The sequence below is a fragment of the Pseudorasbora parva genome, chromosome 4 (genome assembly GCF_024679245.1).
Source record: "Pseudorasbora parva isolate DD20220531a chromosome 4, ASM2467924v1, whole genome shotgun sequence".
Lineage (NCBI taxonomy): Eukaryota > Metazoa > Chordata > Actinopteri > Cypriniformes > Gobionidae > Pseudorasbora > Pseudorasbora parva.
The window spans coordinates 35,179,491-35,199,878 of NC_090175.1; the positions used below are offsets into that span (position 1 = coordinate 35,179,491).

A 20,388-nucleotide genomic window follows, 5' to 3' on the forward strand; every position below is an offset into this window, starting at 1 on the left:
ACACACAGAATGAGGGAGGGGAGCTTTAATCTCAAGCAGACTACTTCAGTTCAGGCACTGCGGTAGATCTGCCTTATGTTAAAGCATGCAACAGCTACTTAAAATGCGGACAACCTAATCCTTGTCCAGTATGTAAATACAGATTTATATGGCTGGTTTTACAAATTTCGTGTCGCACACCCTCTATAAACTGGGTTGTTGCGCCCCTGGTGAAAGGGATGAGATATCAGATATAGATTCCAGATGTTACCATTATACCCACCACCTTTGATGGCCAACTGGTGTGTATGTTTGACAACACACTCTAGAAGCATCTGTCCAACAATAATGCTCTTTGAGCACTATTTGAAAAAAGAAAAAAGGAAAAAAAAATAGAATGAGAATATTATGACATGAAGCCAATCAAGCCAATCAGTCTTCTCTGTGAACATCTCAAAATTTAAAAAACTATATCTTTTGCTAGAAAATAAAGAAAAATACTATATGCAAATTTTGACCAAAATTTGAGGTAACACTACACGTAAAGCTTCTATGACGGTTTTCTTTAAAATTTGCATTTTTGTCAGGCTCCTATGTATAGGTTTCTACTTAAGTATTAGTTCTTCTGAATGGGCTAAGGCTGGGATTTAGTGAGTTTGAAGCGAAAGTATTTTATGAAGTTATACTATATGCAGAGAGCACACACTCAGTATCATTATCTAATTTTTGACAAAAGCGGCTTTTAGAGGCTTTTGCATCTGAGCTCTTCATGTATGGGGCAATACCACAATTTACAACAAAGACAAATGTCTTCCATTACTCTTTTTAAAATTATGATAACATTATTTCCAAATATTCTGTGAAAATTAACATTATGTTTTTTTAAAGAATGTTTGAAGAATATTTATTTTCTCAGTCATATAAATATTCCGGGAAAAGGTTATCAGAATGTTGGACTGTGCCATTTCTAATGTATGGATGTTCGTATGCATGTATGTACAACAAATGTAAGTATGCTTAAGTTTATTATAAGGTTTTCTTGTACAGTATTCTTGTGTGCTACATGTTTACATGCTTATTATGGGATTAACTAGCTTTTATATATGTCTGTATAAAGCAACTGTCACACTATATGATTTTTCAGTTGATTTCAAGGCTCATTTACATAATTGCTGGAGAATCAGAGAGTCATTGTGCATGACATGGGGTAATTCCACTTTGCTTTTTGACACTCTTGTGAACTTCCCTAATTTCCCACACATATTAAGAGTGTTTCACTTTGTCAAGTGGACAAGGGAAGCATATATGGACAGAGCCTTGACCCCACGATTTTGAGAAAGGTCTACTTATTTACACTAATATGCCACATATACCATAATGCAACATGATATTTCGAGTGATCTGGGCTTTGTAAGGGCTCCACCAGTAGTGGGCACTCAATTACGTACATGCGAGTCCGTGAGATGGAGGGAAGTTAGCGAGGAAAGGGCATACAAAAGTGAATTGGAACGCAGCCCAAGTCTTTCAGCAGGTGGGTGTTAACACCCGCAGTGACTCAATTCCTTGCTGAGTTAATGGCTCTACCAACCCAAAGTCAACTTACAACACTTTTGAAATTATCAGAGCAAGTCAGTGGTGTCAGCTCTCATTGTCTTAGCAGTGACCAATAAAGAACTGACAAGATCCTGCCCCGCTGCTCATCCAATTTTTTTTCTACAAGGGCAAATACTGCGCATGCTGATTTTTATAAATGATAATTGTGTAACCAAAAGCGATGACAGAATAGTCTGTTTAATTTTTTTTTTTCACAACAAAGATGTACATGAACATATACTTACTATAGCATGCAGGATAAACACACATTTATTCAAGGGGTTTTGAGAAAGAGACTCTATGATTCCCAAGCTTCACAATGTGCAAGCAACAAAGGCAAAAGCAGTTTGTGTCTCTGAAATCCTCCATAAACACTTAGAAGTTGGAGGGCTACCATCTTGCTGTCAGGCCAGGATTGGGTTCACCCTCAATGCACCAATGCACACCTCGCTAGGTTTAATGAACTAAGTGACCAAACTGCTGACACGCTGTCAAGCCATGGCACATGAGTGAACCTCCTGATTGTCAAGGTGATCCACAGTAAACTCAAGCACAAACCTGGTTCACAAGCTTGACAGCATCACAGCAAACTGACAAAAAGACAAAGCTTTTAAACAACAAAAAAATGCACTTTAGAGTAAATACTGTATATAGAGCTTGTGGAAAGATTGCGAAGATGCCACTGCATTCTCATGTAACACACTTTTTTGCGATGCTGTTTAAGCCCTCTTAAATATATGTTGTTATCTGGCCAATAAAATGTAATTGGAGCTAATTATACTGCTGATTAGCCTAATTAAAGCTTAGCTTATCCACTTAAGGATTAGGGGCTAAAGTAAGCCTTACACTGATTATAATGTGAGTGTGTTAAGAAATCATAACTGTACAATTCCCTGGCCTGCCCATGAGCCAGAGTCCACATTAAGTCACATGACTGCAAAGCTGCCAGAGGCTGGAAAGGAAACCTGTAGGTGACGGGAAGATTAAATAGACTCATCCTATGCAACCTATTCACAGATTCACAGAGTCGGTTCTACCACAGGGAATCGTAAAAACACAATTTGCATTGCAGTATTCGTGTAGCTAAATAACATGAAACGTTGATTTAAACCTGAACATTTCTGAACCGTTTACTGTATGTTTTTAATGAAATGTCTTTTCTCCGATGTCCACTTGGTGTGCAATCCTGTCCCTCTGGACCATAAGGAAGATGTTTGTGTACTGTATCATGTTTTATTGGTTGGGTCTGCACTCTTCTTGTCATGTATGAATTCACAAAGGAGATCATTAGCTGGGACACAGAGACAAATGCTGGTTTGAATTCTGTGGACCACTGAATCTGAATTGTTGTTGAATGCTGTCTCCTGTTTACCACTTTAAAAGAGTGAAGTCAGTCAACCTTCAATGGAAGTAGCCAAATGTTGTTCATTTTATCAATAAGCTTATCAAATGGTCCACAAACATTTGCTCATGTTGGGATCTATATAACAAAATGCCCTTTACATATTACAGCAGATTTTAGAAAACTGCAGTCAACTTGCTGGAGAGTTTTTACATGTGAATGCAAGCTGGAGTCGGAATGCCGGAAAATTCAATCTTGGTATCAAGACCCTAGTTACATTACTGGGATCAATTCTGGAACACATCAGGGGCCTCGTATAAAACGTCAATTTCATCCTTAAAGAGTTAGTTCACCCAAACATGAAAATTCTGTCATTAATTACTCACCCTAATGGCGTTCGACACCCGTAAGACCTCCGTTCATCTTTGGAACACAAATTAAAATATTATTTTTTGTTGAAATCAGATGGCTCAGAAAGACCTCCATTGGCCATAATGTCATTTCCTCTCTCAAGACCTATAAAAGGCACTAAAGGCGTTGTTACAAAGTCCAACAATCATTTTATGAAGTGACGAGAATAGTTTTTGGAAAAAAACAAAAACTAAATGACGACTTACGTAGTGATGGGTCGATTTCAAAACAAAGCTTCCCGAAGCTTCGAACTGTTAAGAATCAGTGTATCGAATCAGCGGTTCGGATCACCAAAGTCATGTGATTTCAGCAGTTTGACGGTGACACGCGATCCGAATCATGAATGAAATCGGCCATCTCTTTTCATTAGTCATTATTTAGTTTTTTTTGCGTACAAAACTATTGTTGTCGCTTCATAAAATTATTGTAGAACCACTGTAGTAAGATGGACTTTTTTTTAAAGAAGTCTTTAGTGCCTTTTATGGGTCATGAGAGAGGAAATGACATTGTCAATGGAGGCCTTTCTGAGCCATCGGATGACATGAGGATAAGTAATTAATGACAGAATTTACATTTTTGGGGGGAACAAATCCTTCAAAGTGCGTGTACGCACAACAGCTAGATTTATATTTTACAAAAAATATATTTTACAAAAGTTTTGAGATATATAAAACCATGCATAGAACCTGTGCAGAACCTGCACAAAATTCCACCCAGTCTCCTTCCAGAAATAACCATATTCAGAGCTTACAAAGCTTAGATTTACTATGTACAACATGATCTGCATATCATTTCCATATGAATATTCCCATTCACATGATACCATGTTTAGTGATACAAGACATTAAAATATGAGACACATTACATTGCTAAAAATCATTTAGTATCCTTGTCGTATTTTAGAATAATTAAATCAAATTTGTATGAAAAAAAGTTTTCAGAGAAGAGTTTTTTCCTTCGAATTCTGTCCTTCAAATACAGAGGTATTTTTCATAATATTAGAGAGAACGCGAAATGGGTTATCATTAGGCTACTATCTGTCTACACACGACACTAACAGCACACTTGCATGCAGCAGAGGTAGTACAGTACTCTGTCCCTGGACCTATTCAAACCACTCAATGAACAAGCGAGTCCTTCAGTGTCTGTCATTATACCGTCTATGTTGCTAAGCCATCTGCTTAGTCAAGTGCGCATCATTCATCATTATTCACACAAACATATTTTAGTTTAGTTCTGCTATTTAGAACACAATTCAAAGCGGAATTATTATGCGCCAAGCAATCCTTGCTGTAGTCAAAAAATTAAAACGCAGCATGCCACAGGGAGAGTGTTCAGCAGCAAATCCAAAAATATTTCTATTTAAATTCATATAAAAAAAAAATACTTCTAGGAAATGATTTAATGTAATTTGAGTGCATAACTCTATTAATGAGAGTGGCAAATTTAATCTAAATGTGTATATCAAAATGAAAACAGTCATTCTGTTTACTTTATTAATTCGCTCGCACCACTAAAAGAGTGCGTATGGATGGTCTAGAGTGTCCGTAAGGTGCACACATATTTAGTCCTAGTTTATTTTTTATAAATCCAGATATGTGTGTGAAAAAATCACTATGTTAAGCCCCGCCCACCGACTCTATACACGTTGTGATTGGCCTGAGCAGAGTTCAGAAGTTTATTGAAATATGCCACTGTAGATGCCCCATAGTAGCCTGACATGTTCATACTCAATTCTAGTTAGAATATGAGTCTGATACTGCTCCATTTGGCTTTGATTATGGGGCGTTTTCAACCAACACAGGAAAGACCTCAATTGGATAGACCTACAACTAGGGCTGGGCGATATGACGAAATATATCGTCTGGACGATAGAAAATATCTATCGTTTTATATAAGGCTCTATCGCTTACGCCACGATAAGGCGTTCACGGCAGAATTTTATGTCAAGATGCACCTCACGCCACGGCATGCACATGCACGCTGCAATACATAAACAACAAACATGGAGTAGTAGATGCAGTTCAGACCAGGGTAATTCTCAGAGTAATTAGCCTATGCCAGAGTGGTGGCATAAGCGCTCAAAACAAACTTCAGACACAGACGCTGCAACACCTGCACACCAGCCATATATTGAAATATTTTAATGACAGGTGTAGCAATGGCAAAAACTAAACATTTTCTTGACCGACCACCGAGCCTCATTAGCCGGTTGAAACCGGTTAACCGATTAGTTTAAAATATGCTGCGCTATTTGAAATAACAGCCGCGAGCCGTGCTCCTGCTCTCTCTCTCTCTCTCTCTCTCTCTCTCTCTCTCTCTCTCTCTCTCTCTCTCTCTCTCTCTCTCTCTCTCTCTCACACACACACACACACACACACACACTGTCCTAGCGCTGCCGCCTCCCATCCACTCACGTCACTTTTTTTTTTTTTTTTAGCTTGTTTACTTTTTGCAATCCTTGTGAGCGCGCAAACCCAAACGCTGTGACCTCGCGCCAAATGTTTTTATTGGTTTATTAAGTACTAACAGGCGAGTTATGAAAAATTGAGTGCGAGGGATATGTTCACTTCACACAAAAAGATTTTGGAATGAGATGGCTAACTGTAGTAGCGTTTAGTCCACTGTATAATAGCCTCATTTAGAGATCACTTTTTTTTTCAACCGACAACTTTGATCGGTTAGCGTTGATACGGTCAACCATCGGTCAAACGGTCATCGGTTAACATCCCTAGGCAGGTGTTAACTTTACCAACAGTCTTGCTTGAAAAAAGGTTCTAAATAAAATAAAAATGTAGTCCATACTACCTTTATTTGTTTTCTATATCATTTCAAACTGCATTTCCACATTGCAATTTTGTATAGACTATCATAAACTGAATTAACAGAAAAATTGCTATATTGTTATGCATATCGTTATCGGGATATCAAATTAGCTATATCGGGATATGATTTTCTGGCCATATTGCCCCAATCAGAGCTACAGACTACAGAGCTACAGATGCTAAAGACATCTTTCCCATCGACAAATGCCTTGATCGCGATCCTTTGTTCCTCTTTTAAAATTAATGATTAATTGAAGAATGTCAGTAACCAATCAGTTACCTGGAATCATTGACTTCCATAGTGGGGGAAAAAATACTATGGAAGTCAATGGTTCCAGTTAACTGTTTGGTTACTGACATTCCTCAAAATATCTTCCCTTGTTTTCAGCTGAAGAAAGAAATTCATGCAGGTTAGAAACAAATTGAGGGTAAGTAAATGATGATATAATTTTCATTTTAAAGTGAACTATCCCTTTAAAGGCAGTTGGACTCGACAGTGTTCCTTACAAAGAACCAGTGGTTCTGGACATTGACATTTGGGGTTGACATCGGGTGACCTTTGCATGTCCCTGATTTTGACACCAGGAAAATACATTAAGCAAAGCCTTTATCTGCTAGACGACACTTTAAATACAATACAGGTGGATATAAATCTGGATGGTTACGTGTCATTGTTAAATATAGTCATATCGCCCAGCCCTAAAACTTGTTAAAGCATAGTGAATAAGGCATCATAGACAAAACATTATGACTTTATGTAAAGCTGCTTGGAAACAATATGCATTGTGAAAATAAGTTTGACTTGACTTGACTTGGCATTTGGTCATACTTCAAGATTACATAAAAGTGATATGGACATCAATGGATATTCTAGTTGTTTCAATATATTTTGCAGAATTTTTTGTTACCATCAGGAAGATTATACAGAGTTCCTCACTATAAACTGAATCGATTTAAGAACTCTTGTTATCCTATCAATTTATCTAAACTTGCATTGTCCTCCTTTTCAGAACACAAGGCGCATCACATCACTTTTTTTTTATGAACGCAGACAAAAAAATTCAGTTATTAACTATAAACTAGCTGTTTATTAGCATTACTAGGATATTGGCTGTTTAGTAATACTTATAAAGCACATATTAATGCCTTATTTTGCATGACCTTATTCTACATCCCTTAATCCTACCCAATACCTAAACTCAAATGCTACAAAAACTACCGTACTAACTATTAATAAGCAGTAAATTAGGAGTTTATTGAGGCAAAAGTCGTAGTTAATAGTGAATATGTGTTCCCCATACTAAAGAGTTACCAAAAACTGAAAAGTTAGAGAATATTAGTAAATATTTTTACAGTAAATATTTAATTGGTGTTGTCAATACCATATATAATGGTATAATTGTATGCCAAAATTCATCATACAAGCCACAAATATTGGAAGTCAAGTCAAGTAACCTTTAATTATACAGCGCTTTTTACAATGCTGATTGTTTCAAAGCAGCTTCACAGTGTTAAACAGGAAAATAAGGCAACAGAATTTGATTCAGCTGTACAGACGCTCTTGAGAAAACAGTGATGTTATCCAGCTCATTTCAATGATCATATAGTGTCAATGCAGGTAGATCAGTAATATAGTTGAATATGTAGTGTCCACGACTGAGCAAGCCAAAAGCCAAAGGTGACAGTGAAAAGGAACCAAAACTCCGTCAGGGTCCAGAATGGAGAAACATTTGCTCGCACCCATCCAAATCATTAAATCAGCTGTTCTTAAGTATTTTGTACATACATCAAAAAATAAGTACAAAGTACTTACTGTGTTCAAATTGTATTGCCAAACACCTTTTCTGATATTGAGGTGCGATACGGGTAGAGTTAGGGACAGGTGTGGTGGTTTGGGTAAGTGTTTAAGGGTAGGGTTAGGTGTAAGGGAAGTGCCAGCTGTCTAATTACAAATGTAACTACAGAAATTAATTACAGACGTAATTACATGCAGGTTTTTTTTAAATGTAAGTACAATGTAAAACATGTATGTACACAATAAGTGCATTGTATAAAATTATTAATTACAATGTTAGTACATAGTAGTTAAGGCCACCTAATATAAAGTGGGTCACAAACTGCTTCTACAATCATTTGTGAAAGAACAGGTCGCTCTCAGCAGCTCAGTGAACTCAAACTTGGTACCGTTATAGGCTGCCACCTGTGCAGTAAGTCCTTCATGAAATTTCCTTACTACTAAATATTCTACGGTCAAATGTCAGTGGTATTATGACAGAGTGAAAGCAATTGGGAACAACAGCAACTCACATAGTGGTAGGCCATGTAAAATCCCAGAGCAGGGTCAGCAAATGCTGAGGCGCACAGTGCGCAGAAGTCATGAACTTTCTGCAGAGTCAATAACTATAGACCTCCAAACTACATGTGTCCTTCAGATTAGCTTAAGAACAATATGTAGAGAGCTTCATGGAATGGGTTTCCATTGCTGAGCAGCTGCATCCAAGCCTTAAATCACAAAGTGCAATGCAAAGCAATGGAGACGTTTTCTCTGGAGTGACGAATCACACTTCTCTGTCTGGCAATCTGATAGACAAGTCTGGGTTTGGTGGTTGCCAGGAGAATGATACTTGCCTGACTGCATTGTGCCAAGTGTAAAGTTTGGTGGAGGGGGATTGTAGTGTAGGGTGGTTTTTTATGGGTTGGGCTTGGCCCCTTAATTCCAGTGAAAGGAATTCTTAATGCTTCATACCAAGACATTTTGGACAAATTGGTTCCCAACTTTGTGGGAACAGTTTGGGGATGGCCCCTTCCTGTTCCAACATGACTGTGCACCAGTGCACAAAGCAGGGTCCATAAAGACATGGATAAACGAGTTTGGTGTGGAGAAACTTGACTGGCGTGCACAGAGTCCTGACCTCAACCCAATAGAACACCTTTGGGGTGAATAAGAGTGGAGACTGCGATCCAGGCCAGGTCAAAAATTCCCATAAACATACTTCTAAACCTTGTGGAAAGCCTTCCCAGAAATGTTGCTGTTATAACAAAGGGTGGACCAACTCCATATTAAACCCTACGTATTAAGAATGGGATCTCACTAAAGTTCATGTGCATGTAAAGAAAGGCGTCCCCAAACTTTTGGCAATATAGTGTATCTTACAACATGGTAACTGCAAATACACATTTCACTGCCTGGATTCCAGTTGTTTTTGCAAATTGCAGTGATACATTGAATCTATTTGCACAGTAAATCGCAAAGCTCTTTCCCACTTTTGCCACTCAGTCTTTTTGCCACAGTGGGTGAATCCTGCCTAGTGTGACATCATGTGCATACCCTCTATAAAAGCACAGAATATGGGAAATGTATAGCAGCATGGGTGAACATAATCACGCAATGCCAGAAAACAACTTTACAGAAATGTTTGAGAATCTCTGTGGGAAAAACATACCATTGCGCTTTGCCTTAGTGAATATTGGATTATCTTGCCATTTCAGTTACCGAAGCTTCAGGGGAGATCTAATGCTGTTTATTTGTGGCATCGCATTATGTGCTGTAGAATTCGTGTTTTTGTAGCATGTGTTCAGTTGTATCTCTGCCTGAGGGCACAGTGACCTGTGTTCTGATGAGCAAGATGACCAGTACTGGTTTAATGTTGTCTCTAAGCCTGATGGCCTCTGAGTTACACAGTTGCATCCAGAGTTATATGAAAGAGGACATGGAAAATATTTAGTGCCTTTTGAAAAACCCTGGCATAGTCAAGCTACCACAGGAGGAAAGAATTGGACAAGCTAAACAACTCAAAGGCTAAACTGTATCACTTTTTGTGGCTATATATACTGTATATATTCTGTGACAATGGAAATTACCTCCTCATACTGTGATTGCATTCTAAAATGTGGGATATCGTTACATCCCACATTTACATAGCGCATTCCAACTTTTCTGAGTATTCTGATGAACATGAACCCATGTTCAAATACACACACACTATGACTTCCTACTTCTTCAAAGTTCTAACCTCATATCCATTTTTGTTGTTTTCAGCTTACCCTTCTGTTGTTTTTATTTGCATTTTACACATTTAAGTATACTGTAAAAAAAAAAAAAAAATCAGTTCTCCAATCGGAAATTTTCTAGTGACTGGTCACATCTATTTTTTTTCAGATGGCCATATTGAATTTCTGTGAATTAAATTGTATCAATTCACAGAAGTTCAATTTGGCCAACTTAAAAATTTAGATGTGATTAGTCACTAGAACTTTCAATTGGAGAGGCCTGGCATTTTTTTTTTTACAGTCTATTAGACCGCAAGCAAACTGGATTTTTTTCTGAAATCAGATCTTTTCAGACAGACTGTGCACACTATTAAAGTCTCCATGAAATCTAAATTGACCCTATTCACTTTGTTGGCATATATTACAGGTCTTAGGGTGAACAATTAATCGGTGCAAGTTGATACATAGAAATAATTTGTTTGTTGCGGTATTCTTTAATCAAAATCTGAGAAGTTACTTGCGGTCACGAACCGGTTTCTTCTCAGAAGACGGCATTTTGGCGGCTATTTGATTCAATAAAAAAGTCACCGCTTCTATCACAAAAACACAAACCATTCTCATGAACAACTCTATAGGACACTAGCATGAGTCCAAACTAACGACATATTACAATTATGACAAGATTAGAGATATAGCGATCACAAAAACACAAACCGTTCTCATGAACAACTCTATAGTACACGAGCACGAGTCAAAACTAACGGCATATTACAATTATGACAAGATTAGAGATATAGCGATCACAAAAACACAAACCATTCTCATGAAAACTTGATAGTACACAAGCACGAATCCAACTAACGACATATTACAATTATGACGGGATTAGGGTTATATAGATCATGAAAAGAAGAAACAAACAAATATATTAGGAGTATAGCATCTTACTTGTCGGACACATTTTGTAAACAGACAGTTTTAGGAGGAGTTTTAGGAGGAGACAGGAGATTTAGATGCTCCATACGGTGTGGAAATGAACGGGTCTTTATCATCGCTGAAGTGAGCCAAAATACAACGACAAATAAACAAACACGCGAACATGACAAACGAGCATATTCAAGAAAAAGCCGGCATAGTCGTGTGTCGTGTGTTTTAAATTATAATGACTTGCAGTGAGCGCGCTCTCTGCTCGCTATCATTATTAGACATGCCCATTACCTGCTGATTGGCTACAAGTTTGTTATTGGACTCGGCCCGAGTCCATTTTGTAAAACTTTTTTGAAATAACACTTACCCCACCTTAAACCACAACCATGGTCTAATGTTCCATACTATAGTAGACACTACAGTGATTCTTCTCAGAAAAACTGAGACCGACTGCTAGCATTATTGGGTGGCACTCTAAACATACTCCATTTACTCAGATCTGGTATAAGCTACTGAAACCTGTACTCTTAGATTGGCATTATAAGCTGGCTGGACTGTGGCTGGACCTGGACGGAAGATGTGAGCAGCTTTGATGTGGGAGACAGGGAGAACTCCTGGACTGCTTCAGCTTAAGCTTCACAAAGACATGCTGGATGAAAGCTACAAAGACACAATGCTAACATACCAATATGCTCTTAACATTTAATGTAGCCTTCCTGGCCAATAAGATCTGAAAGATGAGCATTCATCTTGCAAATGAGTATACAACTGTGTGAAGGAGACTTCGTTATGTTGAATGATATTTAATGAAGGTCATTTGGCCAAAAAAGAAAGAGTTGTGCAGAGCTGGCTACGTGGTTTTGATTTTTTGATTTTTTTTTTTTTTTCCTTAACGTCAAGAAAGCAGCTGAAATTTTCATAGGCTCGTAAAAGAGGCCTGAAGCACTGGAGTGGAACAGAGTGCCGTTTACATGTGAAAACATGAACACAGGACTTGCTCAGATGACACCACTGAAAGGAGAAATCATATAGGGTGTCATCAGCCAAGCTACTGTACTAACCAACCCTTCCATTAGCGAGTTATAAGCAGAAACACACACTACCGGCTCACTTCAGCAGTAAATAAAGCTGAGGAGAGAGGAAAGTGACTCTGCCACTCAAGATTCTTTGTGTTACGTGGTAAAATTATTAGGTCTCTGGAAGCATCTAATTATGAGTATTTATGACAGGGTGCTCTAGTCTGTAATAACAGCTTGGCTTGTGAGTGGCACACTTTATGTCTCACTTCCACTTCTTTCTTTGTGTCTCTGATCTGTTATTTAAGTGTATTTGAGCATATTCAAGAGAAGACCGGAAAGATTCAGACACCCTTTAGATCATTTTTGGTGTATCGTTTGGTTTTTCAACACATAAATGTTTAATAATACACATCAGTAAACCCTTTACAATAAGCAGTCTTTAAATACACCATAAATGTTACTAAAGCATAGTTCAGTGTCCTAATCTCCGAGTTCAGAGCTACTGAATAGAATGGTTTCTTTCATAACTTTCCTCAGACATCAGCCACAGGCAATCCGACTTAACCAAGGACAAACATACAGGCAGGAGAGCATTTCTGCAGACCTCCTTCATCTCTATTTGACATGTGCTGACTCTCTGCTCCATTAGGACATGAATAAAGCCTTCCATACAGAGACAGAGAGAGAGCTCCAGATTTGAGGTATACTGTATGTTCACAGGACGGGTACACTGACTAATCCATACTCATCCCTGCTTCTGCCCCTGAGACACAACATGCTTTATTAGTCTGCTGCCCCTCACCTGAGGCACAACCAAGAGAGATATTTGACCAAAACCACACACCCAATAAGAGAATATCGATTAGCAGACTTCGCTTCACTATAGCACACAGTTATATATCGTTGAAGAAATTAAAAAAGTGTCTCATAGCGAGGAACATTTTGAGGATTTTCACTACTGCCAGAGCTGTTCGTTTGTTTCTGGTGGTGTTGGGTTACTGACGTGTAGCAAAGGAGAAAGAAAGAGAGGGCCTGGAGAAAAGACCTAATAAAGAAAAATGACTTTTATTGCATTTATCCCCAAGGATTTCCAGGTAAGATATTAGTATTTACTGTAGTTTCGAAATGCAAGCAATTATTTGGAAACCAACACTCGCTTAACTAAACATTACATTGATGGATACTCATGGTGTTTTATTATTGGATGAATAGCAGATTAAAGCTTGTATGGTGGCATTAGTTAATGGTGTTAGTTATAATGATGCCACTGTATTCATAAAACTACACATTCTCCAAAATGGCTCAGAGATTATTGTCAGGGGTGGACAAAGTACCATTACTTGAGTAAAAGTACTACAGGTCAAATATTACTCTGTGGCAAGTGAAAGTAGTAAAAAACAGATTTTTACTTAAGTAAAAGTAAAGCAGTTCTTGCTTTTAAAAGTACTTAAGTATCGACAGTAAAATTAGTTTTTATGTCAACACATTGTTTTATTGTTTGTTGCATTGTCGTATGAATGCACACTGTGCCATGGTGGTTTTAGCCAGTCATTGATGCTCCATCCGACATGATAGTATACGACCACCTTGAACTCATCAGCTTTTTACAAAGCCGCTGTCACTTTAAGGCCACATGGATGAATCCAATACACTGATACACATCCAATATTCTCCAAACTATTCACGTTCACTTAAGATAATAAACTGTGTTTACTTAAATACTCACTAAATAATTTGTCGCCGACCTGTCTTCCATTTTGCCATCAACTGATCAGTCTTCAAAAAATGGTGGAGATTCATTTAACTTCATGACACACGACCCCGCAAGAGTGATTACTGATAAGATGCCTGTGTACTTAAGTACATTACAGAAGTAAATGCACTTAGCCCAACTCAACTGTTTATTGTTCATGTAGTCCATGAACATTGGTCATACCTCAAAGCATCTGCTACAAGAGTTTCTTGTGTTAAATAAAATCATATTATTCTATTGGAGTAGCTTCAGTAATCTTAATGCCAGCCTCACAATGGTTGACTGACTGAGCAATTTATGAACTTTATATTGCTCCAAAATAATGTCATGTTAAACATTTCATTTTTATTTCATTCGGTTAAAGGAATTTTCTGGGTTCAATGCAAGTTAAACTCAATCCACAGCATTTGTGGCATTATGTTGATTACAACAAAGCAACTATAATTTAATGCAATTGAACTTAACTTGAAATTTGTTCTATAATTGGTCTTGTGTTCTATAACAACTAATATTTACACTGTTTTCTTGAAAAGATTCTGAAATATTTTCCATATACAGTAGTTCTTCAAAAAGAAAGATCTTCAGCTCTGCCAAAGTCTTCAGGGTATAACAAAAGCTTAGAAATAAAAGTCTGATGGAAATAGTTAAAAATTCTTTGCAATAAAATGGGGATTAAAGGGATAGTTCACCCAAAAATGAGAATTACCCCATGATTTATTCACCCTCAAACCATCCTAGGTGTATATGACATTCTTTTTTCAGACAAATACAAACAAGAGTTATATATATAAAAAAAATGCCCTGGCTCTTTCAAGCATTATAATGGCAGTGAATGGCAGCCCAACATTTGAAGAAAAAGTGTTCTATCCATTATAAAAGTAATCTACGCGGCTCCGGGATGTTAATAAAGGCCTTCTGAAGCGATTTGATGGGTTTTTGTAAGAAAAATAAAGTTATATTTGTAAAAATACATTATTACATTACTAGCTTCCGCCTTCCGTATTCAACTTACGAAAAAAATCGTATCTGATGCGACAATGACATCGGATGTAGGATAAGCATTTTGAGCTCCGAAAGGCAGTACACTTTCTTCGTGAGTTGAATACGGAAGGAGGTCCATTGGAAGCTAGATAGTTCACTTTATAAAGTTTTAAAATTTTGATATATTTCTTACAAAAACCAATCTATTCACTTCAGAAGACCTTTATTAGCCCCCGGAGCCATGTGGATTACTTTAATGATGGACGGATGCATTTTTTTGGGCTGCTATTTACTGCCATTATAATGCTTGGATTTAATATAACTCCAATTGTATTCATCGGAAAGACGAATGTCATATACACCTAGGATGGCCTGAGGGTGAATGAATTATGGGATAGTTTTCATTTTTTGGTGAACTACCCCTTTAAGTTTAAAGGCGAGAAAGTGAGCACAGATTTTAGTGATACTAAAGTGTATTAAGTACTAGGCAACTGTAACCTTTTGGTCAAGGTGAGGTATACATTGCGATTAGCTTTTTTGTTTTTTTGTTTCGTTTTTTACAATTCAGAATAATAGATAAGAGAAACGAGTGTGTACAAGTTTCTCCTGTGAGAGCAAACATCACCCTTTCCTCTAGACACCTATTAAAAACTGAATTCCTGCACTAACTGTTTGTGTTATCAGTAAACTTCTCCACCGGAGTTGTCGTCTGGCCAGACCCCTCTTCTCCCTCCCTGTGTCGTCCTCACCCCTGGTCTTCAGTGCTATCAACATGTGGCACATGTCCTTGACACACTCAACAAACTCTATCCACGGCTCATTTCCCTCACCTCTCTCTCTCCCTCTCTTTTAATATGAGGTTGCCTGGTAAAGAAAGCAGGAATCTAATAACGGTGACAGTGGGGCTGTTTTGTTATTGTTCCCTCAAACTCAGGCAGAGAGGCTATCCGTACATTAATGAAATGGATAGAAAGAAACGACATGGAACAAAAACATTATAATATAATTTATGTATAAAGAAACTTTTTTTACAAGAAATACACAAACAGTGTGTGCCAAGAGACTTGAGAATTAGAGTTAATGTGAGAGTCAGTGTGCTTTCTTATTTAAAGTTTGGCTGTGTGTTCGTGTGTGTGTGTGTGTGAACATGTTTGGCTCCTCTCATTCCACAGATGCTGAGAGGAATTTTGCACAGGCTTCTCTGATAAATGTTAAGGTCATAGAAAGAGAGAGCGAGAGAGAAAGCGAGCGACTGATGAGACTGATGGCAAAGGGAGGACGGGACGCATGTCTCGTCTTGTGCATCGCTGCTGTGACTGCATTAGTGGAATGCTACAGTCACATGAAAGAGCTCTCTTAGAAGCGCCATTTCTGTCTGCTCAAAAGCCGCACTGTCCCCCTCTCTGCACACTCACGCACAGATAAACACACCGAAAGACACACACACACATACTTGAATACAATTATTTATCATTAACACAACACCAATTAAAAGTATGAACTCAAAGCAAAGAAAATGACTGCACTTTTAGAGTAAGTAGTTAGTAACAATTAATAAAACAGTAAATGTTTCCCAGACTCTCTGTAAACAGTTTTCTAGGCAGCAAAACAAATCGAAATAAAAGTGACTAGGTCAGGACCACGGCATTTATCTAGATTAATAATTATCAAAACACTAGAAAACAAGAATAATAAGGTCTTCCGAAACACATTTGAAAAATATGACATTAATAGTGAGAAAGTGAGGTCAAAAAAGACGAAGAAAAACAGACAAACTAAATATTTAGCTTATTTTCTAAACCAAAAAAAAAAAAAAACAGTAAAAAAAATATATTTTTTTAACATACAGTAGAGCTCAGCTTCATACATTCACTTTCCCATGTGCTGCTGTGTAGTTCTGGGGGATTTATTTAAGACCTACCACTTATCTTGTCATATCTGATTTCTTTCAGCGCTCTATTCCAAGCTCAGTCAGAAGTGACACTTTTTAATCAAACCTTTCCTTGGACCTCACAGGATCGCTAAAAAGGTTTATCCCTGTTCTTTTTTATTAAGAGACAAATGCACTACTGGAAATCCCATTGTTTCCAGCACAATCTGAACGACACAATTTGAAACATCTTATACTGTAGTACCTCCATATCAACTATAAAAAATAAATCACCCACAATAATCATACACCTCCCCGATGAGTACTTTAGTCACTCCAAGCTTCTGTTTTGTGCTAGCTTGTAGATCCACAACATCCCCAGCCCAGCTTGGTTCTCTCTACAAATAGAAGTGAATTATTGTCTTAGTTCTTTAAGAGAGCAGAGGTTAACCTTAAACTATCATTTCCTCAGGTCATCAATCCAGTTCTAGCAGCTGACACACCAGAGTATTTCTGTTTTACCTCAACATTTACAGCTATTCCGCAACAAAATACCCATGGCAATGAATCACAGAAATACAACCGAGTACAAATGTAAGTATTCTTGTTGTGGAAAAATTCAAAAATGTTATTTTAATAGAAAAGAAAAGTGTGTATGTTAGACACTTTACCGATGATGGTGTGTCCTGTGTGCATACTAGCACAAAACATAAAGAGCACATTTATATGATGCCTCTGGAAATTGATACATTAAAAAAAAAAAAAAATGTTGTTTATATAAGTTGAAAACCCTGTATTTTGTTTGAATCTTACATTTCTTAAAATGTATGTTTCCTTATAAATACGATTGTTAAAAAACACTTAAGATTGCTAGAAAATGCTTCAAAATAAACAATGAAGCCTAATTATTGAAAATTATATTCTTAAAGCAGATTTCAAATGATCGTTTTTTTCTTTCATAGTTTTTTCTACGAAACATATTTTATTTATTTTTTATTTTCTCTTTAATCATCATTCTGGTCTCTCGATCAAATAACTTGCCTGTGTTCTTTAAGTTCATAGTATTTTTCTACAGTTCATTCATCCACACATTGACTTATAATGTCCATCACAAGAATCCACAGACGGCCAAAGGAGGAGAAAATGCTTCTTTTCTAAAAGTAAATGTACAAAACTTCAAAAGCAATTTAAACCGTCTCTTCACATAGAAGAAACTTTATTCTCTTCTGGGTATTCTCGCTGTTTTGCAGGTGTTATGACCAACCTGTCGTACCTATCCACCCCATCCATCCATATCAAACGCTCTCTCTATCAGTGTGGACATGGATGAGTTTCAGCAGTCCTCCATATTCCACTTTCCTCATTTACAGGTTGCTCTAGTATAAGGCTATTCTTTTTTGACTTAAGACAATGAGCAGAAATATTTTAAGTAGTCCTATATTTCTACTTAGAAATTCTGACAACTTCACATGTGTCACCAACACAACTCACAGATAGGTTCAAGAGAGCTGTGAGATCAAAAGCAGTGTGAGTGTGTGTGTGTGTGGTGAGTAGGCAGAGGGTCAGAGAACACAGGGCTAAGTGGACCTGCTCTTCATTAAGACAATGTCTCCGGGGGACGTCACTAGGGCTACCTGTCCATGCGTTTATTGAACCGTCTAACCATCATCTACCCTCTTACTCTGCCAGGGCCCCTGGAGAATCACACCAGCACAGCTGACAAGTTCAGCCTTAGACTGCGCCTGCAACATGAAAGCACCTCTTCATTTTACCTCCTCCTTCCCTCTTTCTCGCACACCCTCTCATTTCTCCTATACTCCTGCCCTGAACCTATGGTCTTTTTTTTTTTAAAAAGGAGATGGAACTGAGAAAGACAAAGAGAAAGAAAGCGAGGAGGATAGAGATAGAGAAAGGGGACATAACTGCGTTTGACTCTTGACATGGAGCAGATGAAATGTTAAGTGTCCAGAAAAGTCCGGGGAGCCGTGCAGATAAAAGTCATCAAATGACACTCTTGGAATGCAAATTGGCATTCTTGACTGCAACACTTGAACAACTGTGCCCCATCACAGACAGCCGCTGAGATTAGGACAGAAAAAATTATTATAATAATTTAAAGCGCTGGTCTCATAAATCCTTAAGTAGAGTAACTGAGAGACACCCCCCCCCCCCAATTGCATATATTCAGCGATATATCCCCCTTGTCTCAGAATTCTCTGAGAATGAAACTACCTCAGTGTTCACCTGCCCTTGTAAATCACTTTTCAGAAAAGCGAAAGCAATAAACATCATGATGAAAAGAAGTATGATAGAAAATATTATAATCGTCACCAACAGGTTGCACAGAAATCTGAAAATTATCGTTTTAATTTAGTTCCATTTGTGTATTGCTCAGATGATTAAAGCACAAAAATGCATTCAAAATAAATCATGATAATTGCTGCTATTTAAAACCAGGTTGCTTAACAATTGTTTAAAGCATTTTTTTTATTTAAAAGCTGAATCGTTTCTTATCTTGAAATTCATAAACATTGGGGTGAAGTCATTTGATTTTATTTCATGGACAGACATGGAAAACAGATGTTTTACCATATTTTTAAAAAGGATATTAAGGATAGTCTTTTCAACAAGTTTCATACGAGTCTAGGCTATATGATATTAATTATTTATTATACATTCTGCTATTTTATATGTATCCATTATAGTTGTAGTTGAGTAACAAAAAACAAACAAAAACAAAAAAACATGATAATGATCAAATTTAACTTTGTCTAACAGAGCTAGGCTATTCATGTTTTGATTTATTTCTATATATGCATATTTTTTTTTTCTTTTATACACTTGTGAAGTCATATGTGTGTGTGAGTGTGTGTTTTTAAGTAGGTATAAAGGGGGAAATTGATAAAAGCAATCCCCAGGTAAAGCAGTTTATCTTTAACTTGCTTGTTAAAGCAAGCGTGTAAACATGCTCAAGGCGGTAGATTTTCTGATTAAACTACTTGACCGACACTTTCGATAAACTTCAGAAAGAGTTACAGCTTAACAGAATTAAGTCCATTTGTTTGTATTAAAGTGTTACATTTTTTAACTATGTAAGTGTACGTGCAGTAACCGTGATGAGCGCTATACTGTACAGAACTGTTTGTTAATGTCATTAATGAGAGTTATTGTAAAGTGTCCATTTGTTGATCGGTCATACTCACCATTTCTTCATATTGTGTGAATGGCAGAATGAAGTTCAGTCAGATCTCGCCCTCATGTGGGGGGACTCTCTCCTCTTCCCTCTTCTCTTCTTTACGCAAATCTCTCTAAACTCACTCAAAACTTTATATTTGTCCCCTCAGTTTTAAACCGAAAATAATATTGGGAACAACAAAAACAACAGTCCTCTATCGTTTAGAAAACATTGATTAAAAAAAAAAACCGGAGTAAATTCTGCGCTCTCGTCATTCGCATATGTACCGGGTCTCAGTAAAGCAAAAGAAGCACGTTGGCTGAAATATAAGCTGTTTCGGTGGATCCAGATGCCCAGCGCTGGTTCCGCTGTTCCAGATCCGCTCGTATAAGACACTCCACCGGGACTGAAGCGGGACAGAAGCGGGACTAAAGTGGGTGGGTAGTTTGAAGCAGCGGGGTAAATCTCTGGCTGTCCGGGAAGAGAAAACTGACTGTCTACTCACTCCCGGCTATTTCTTCTG

At 37.5% G+C, this 20,388-nt stretch overlaps 1 protein-coding gene across 4 annotated transcripts in view; it reads right to left on the bottom strand.

Moving 5' to 3' along the window:
- The window catches only part of bnc2 (basonuclin zinc finger protein 2), a 235,512-nt gene extending 215,124 nt beyond the window's left edge, over positions 1 to 20,388 (bottom strand). For 2 of the 4 annotated variants that reach the window (XM_067441602.1, XM_067441601.1), the window contains exon 1: positions 19,894 to 20,386. In XM_067441602.1, coding sequence (XP_067297703.1) covers positions 19,894 to 19,896 — 3 coding nt within the window. In that variant the 5' untranslated portion in view covers positions 19,897 to 20,386. Of the gene's footprint in view, positions 1 to 19,893 lie in introns of all 4 variants that reach the window. The other 2 variants (XM_067441603.1, XM_067441605.1) reach the window with 2 other exon arrangements.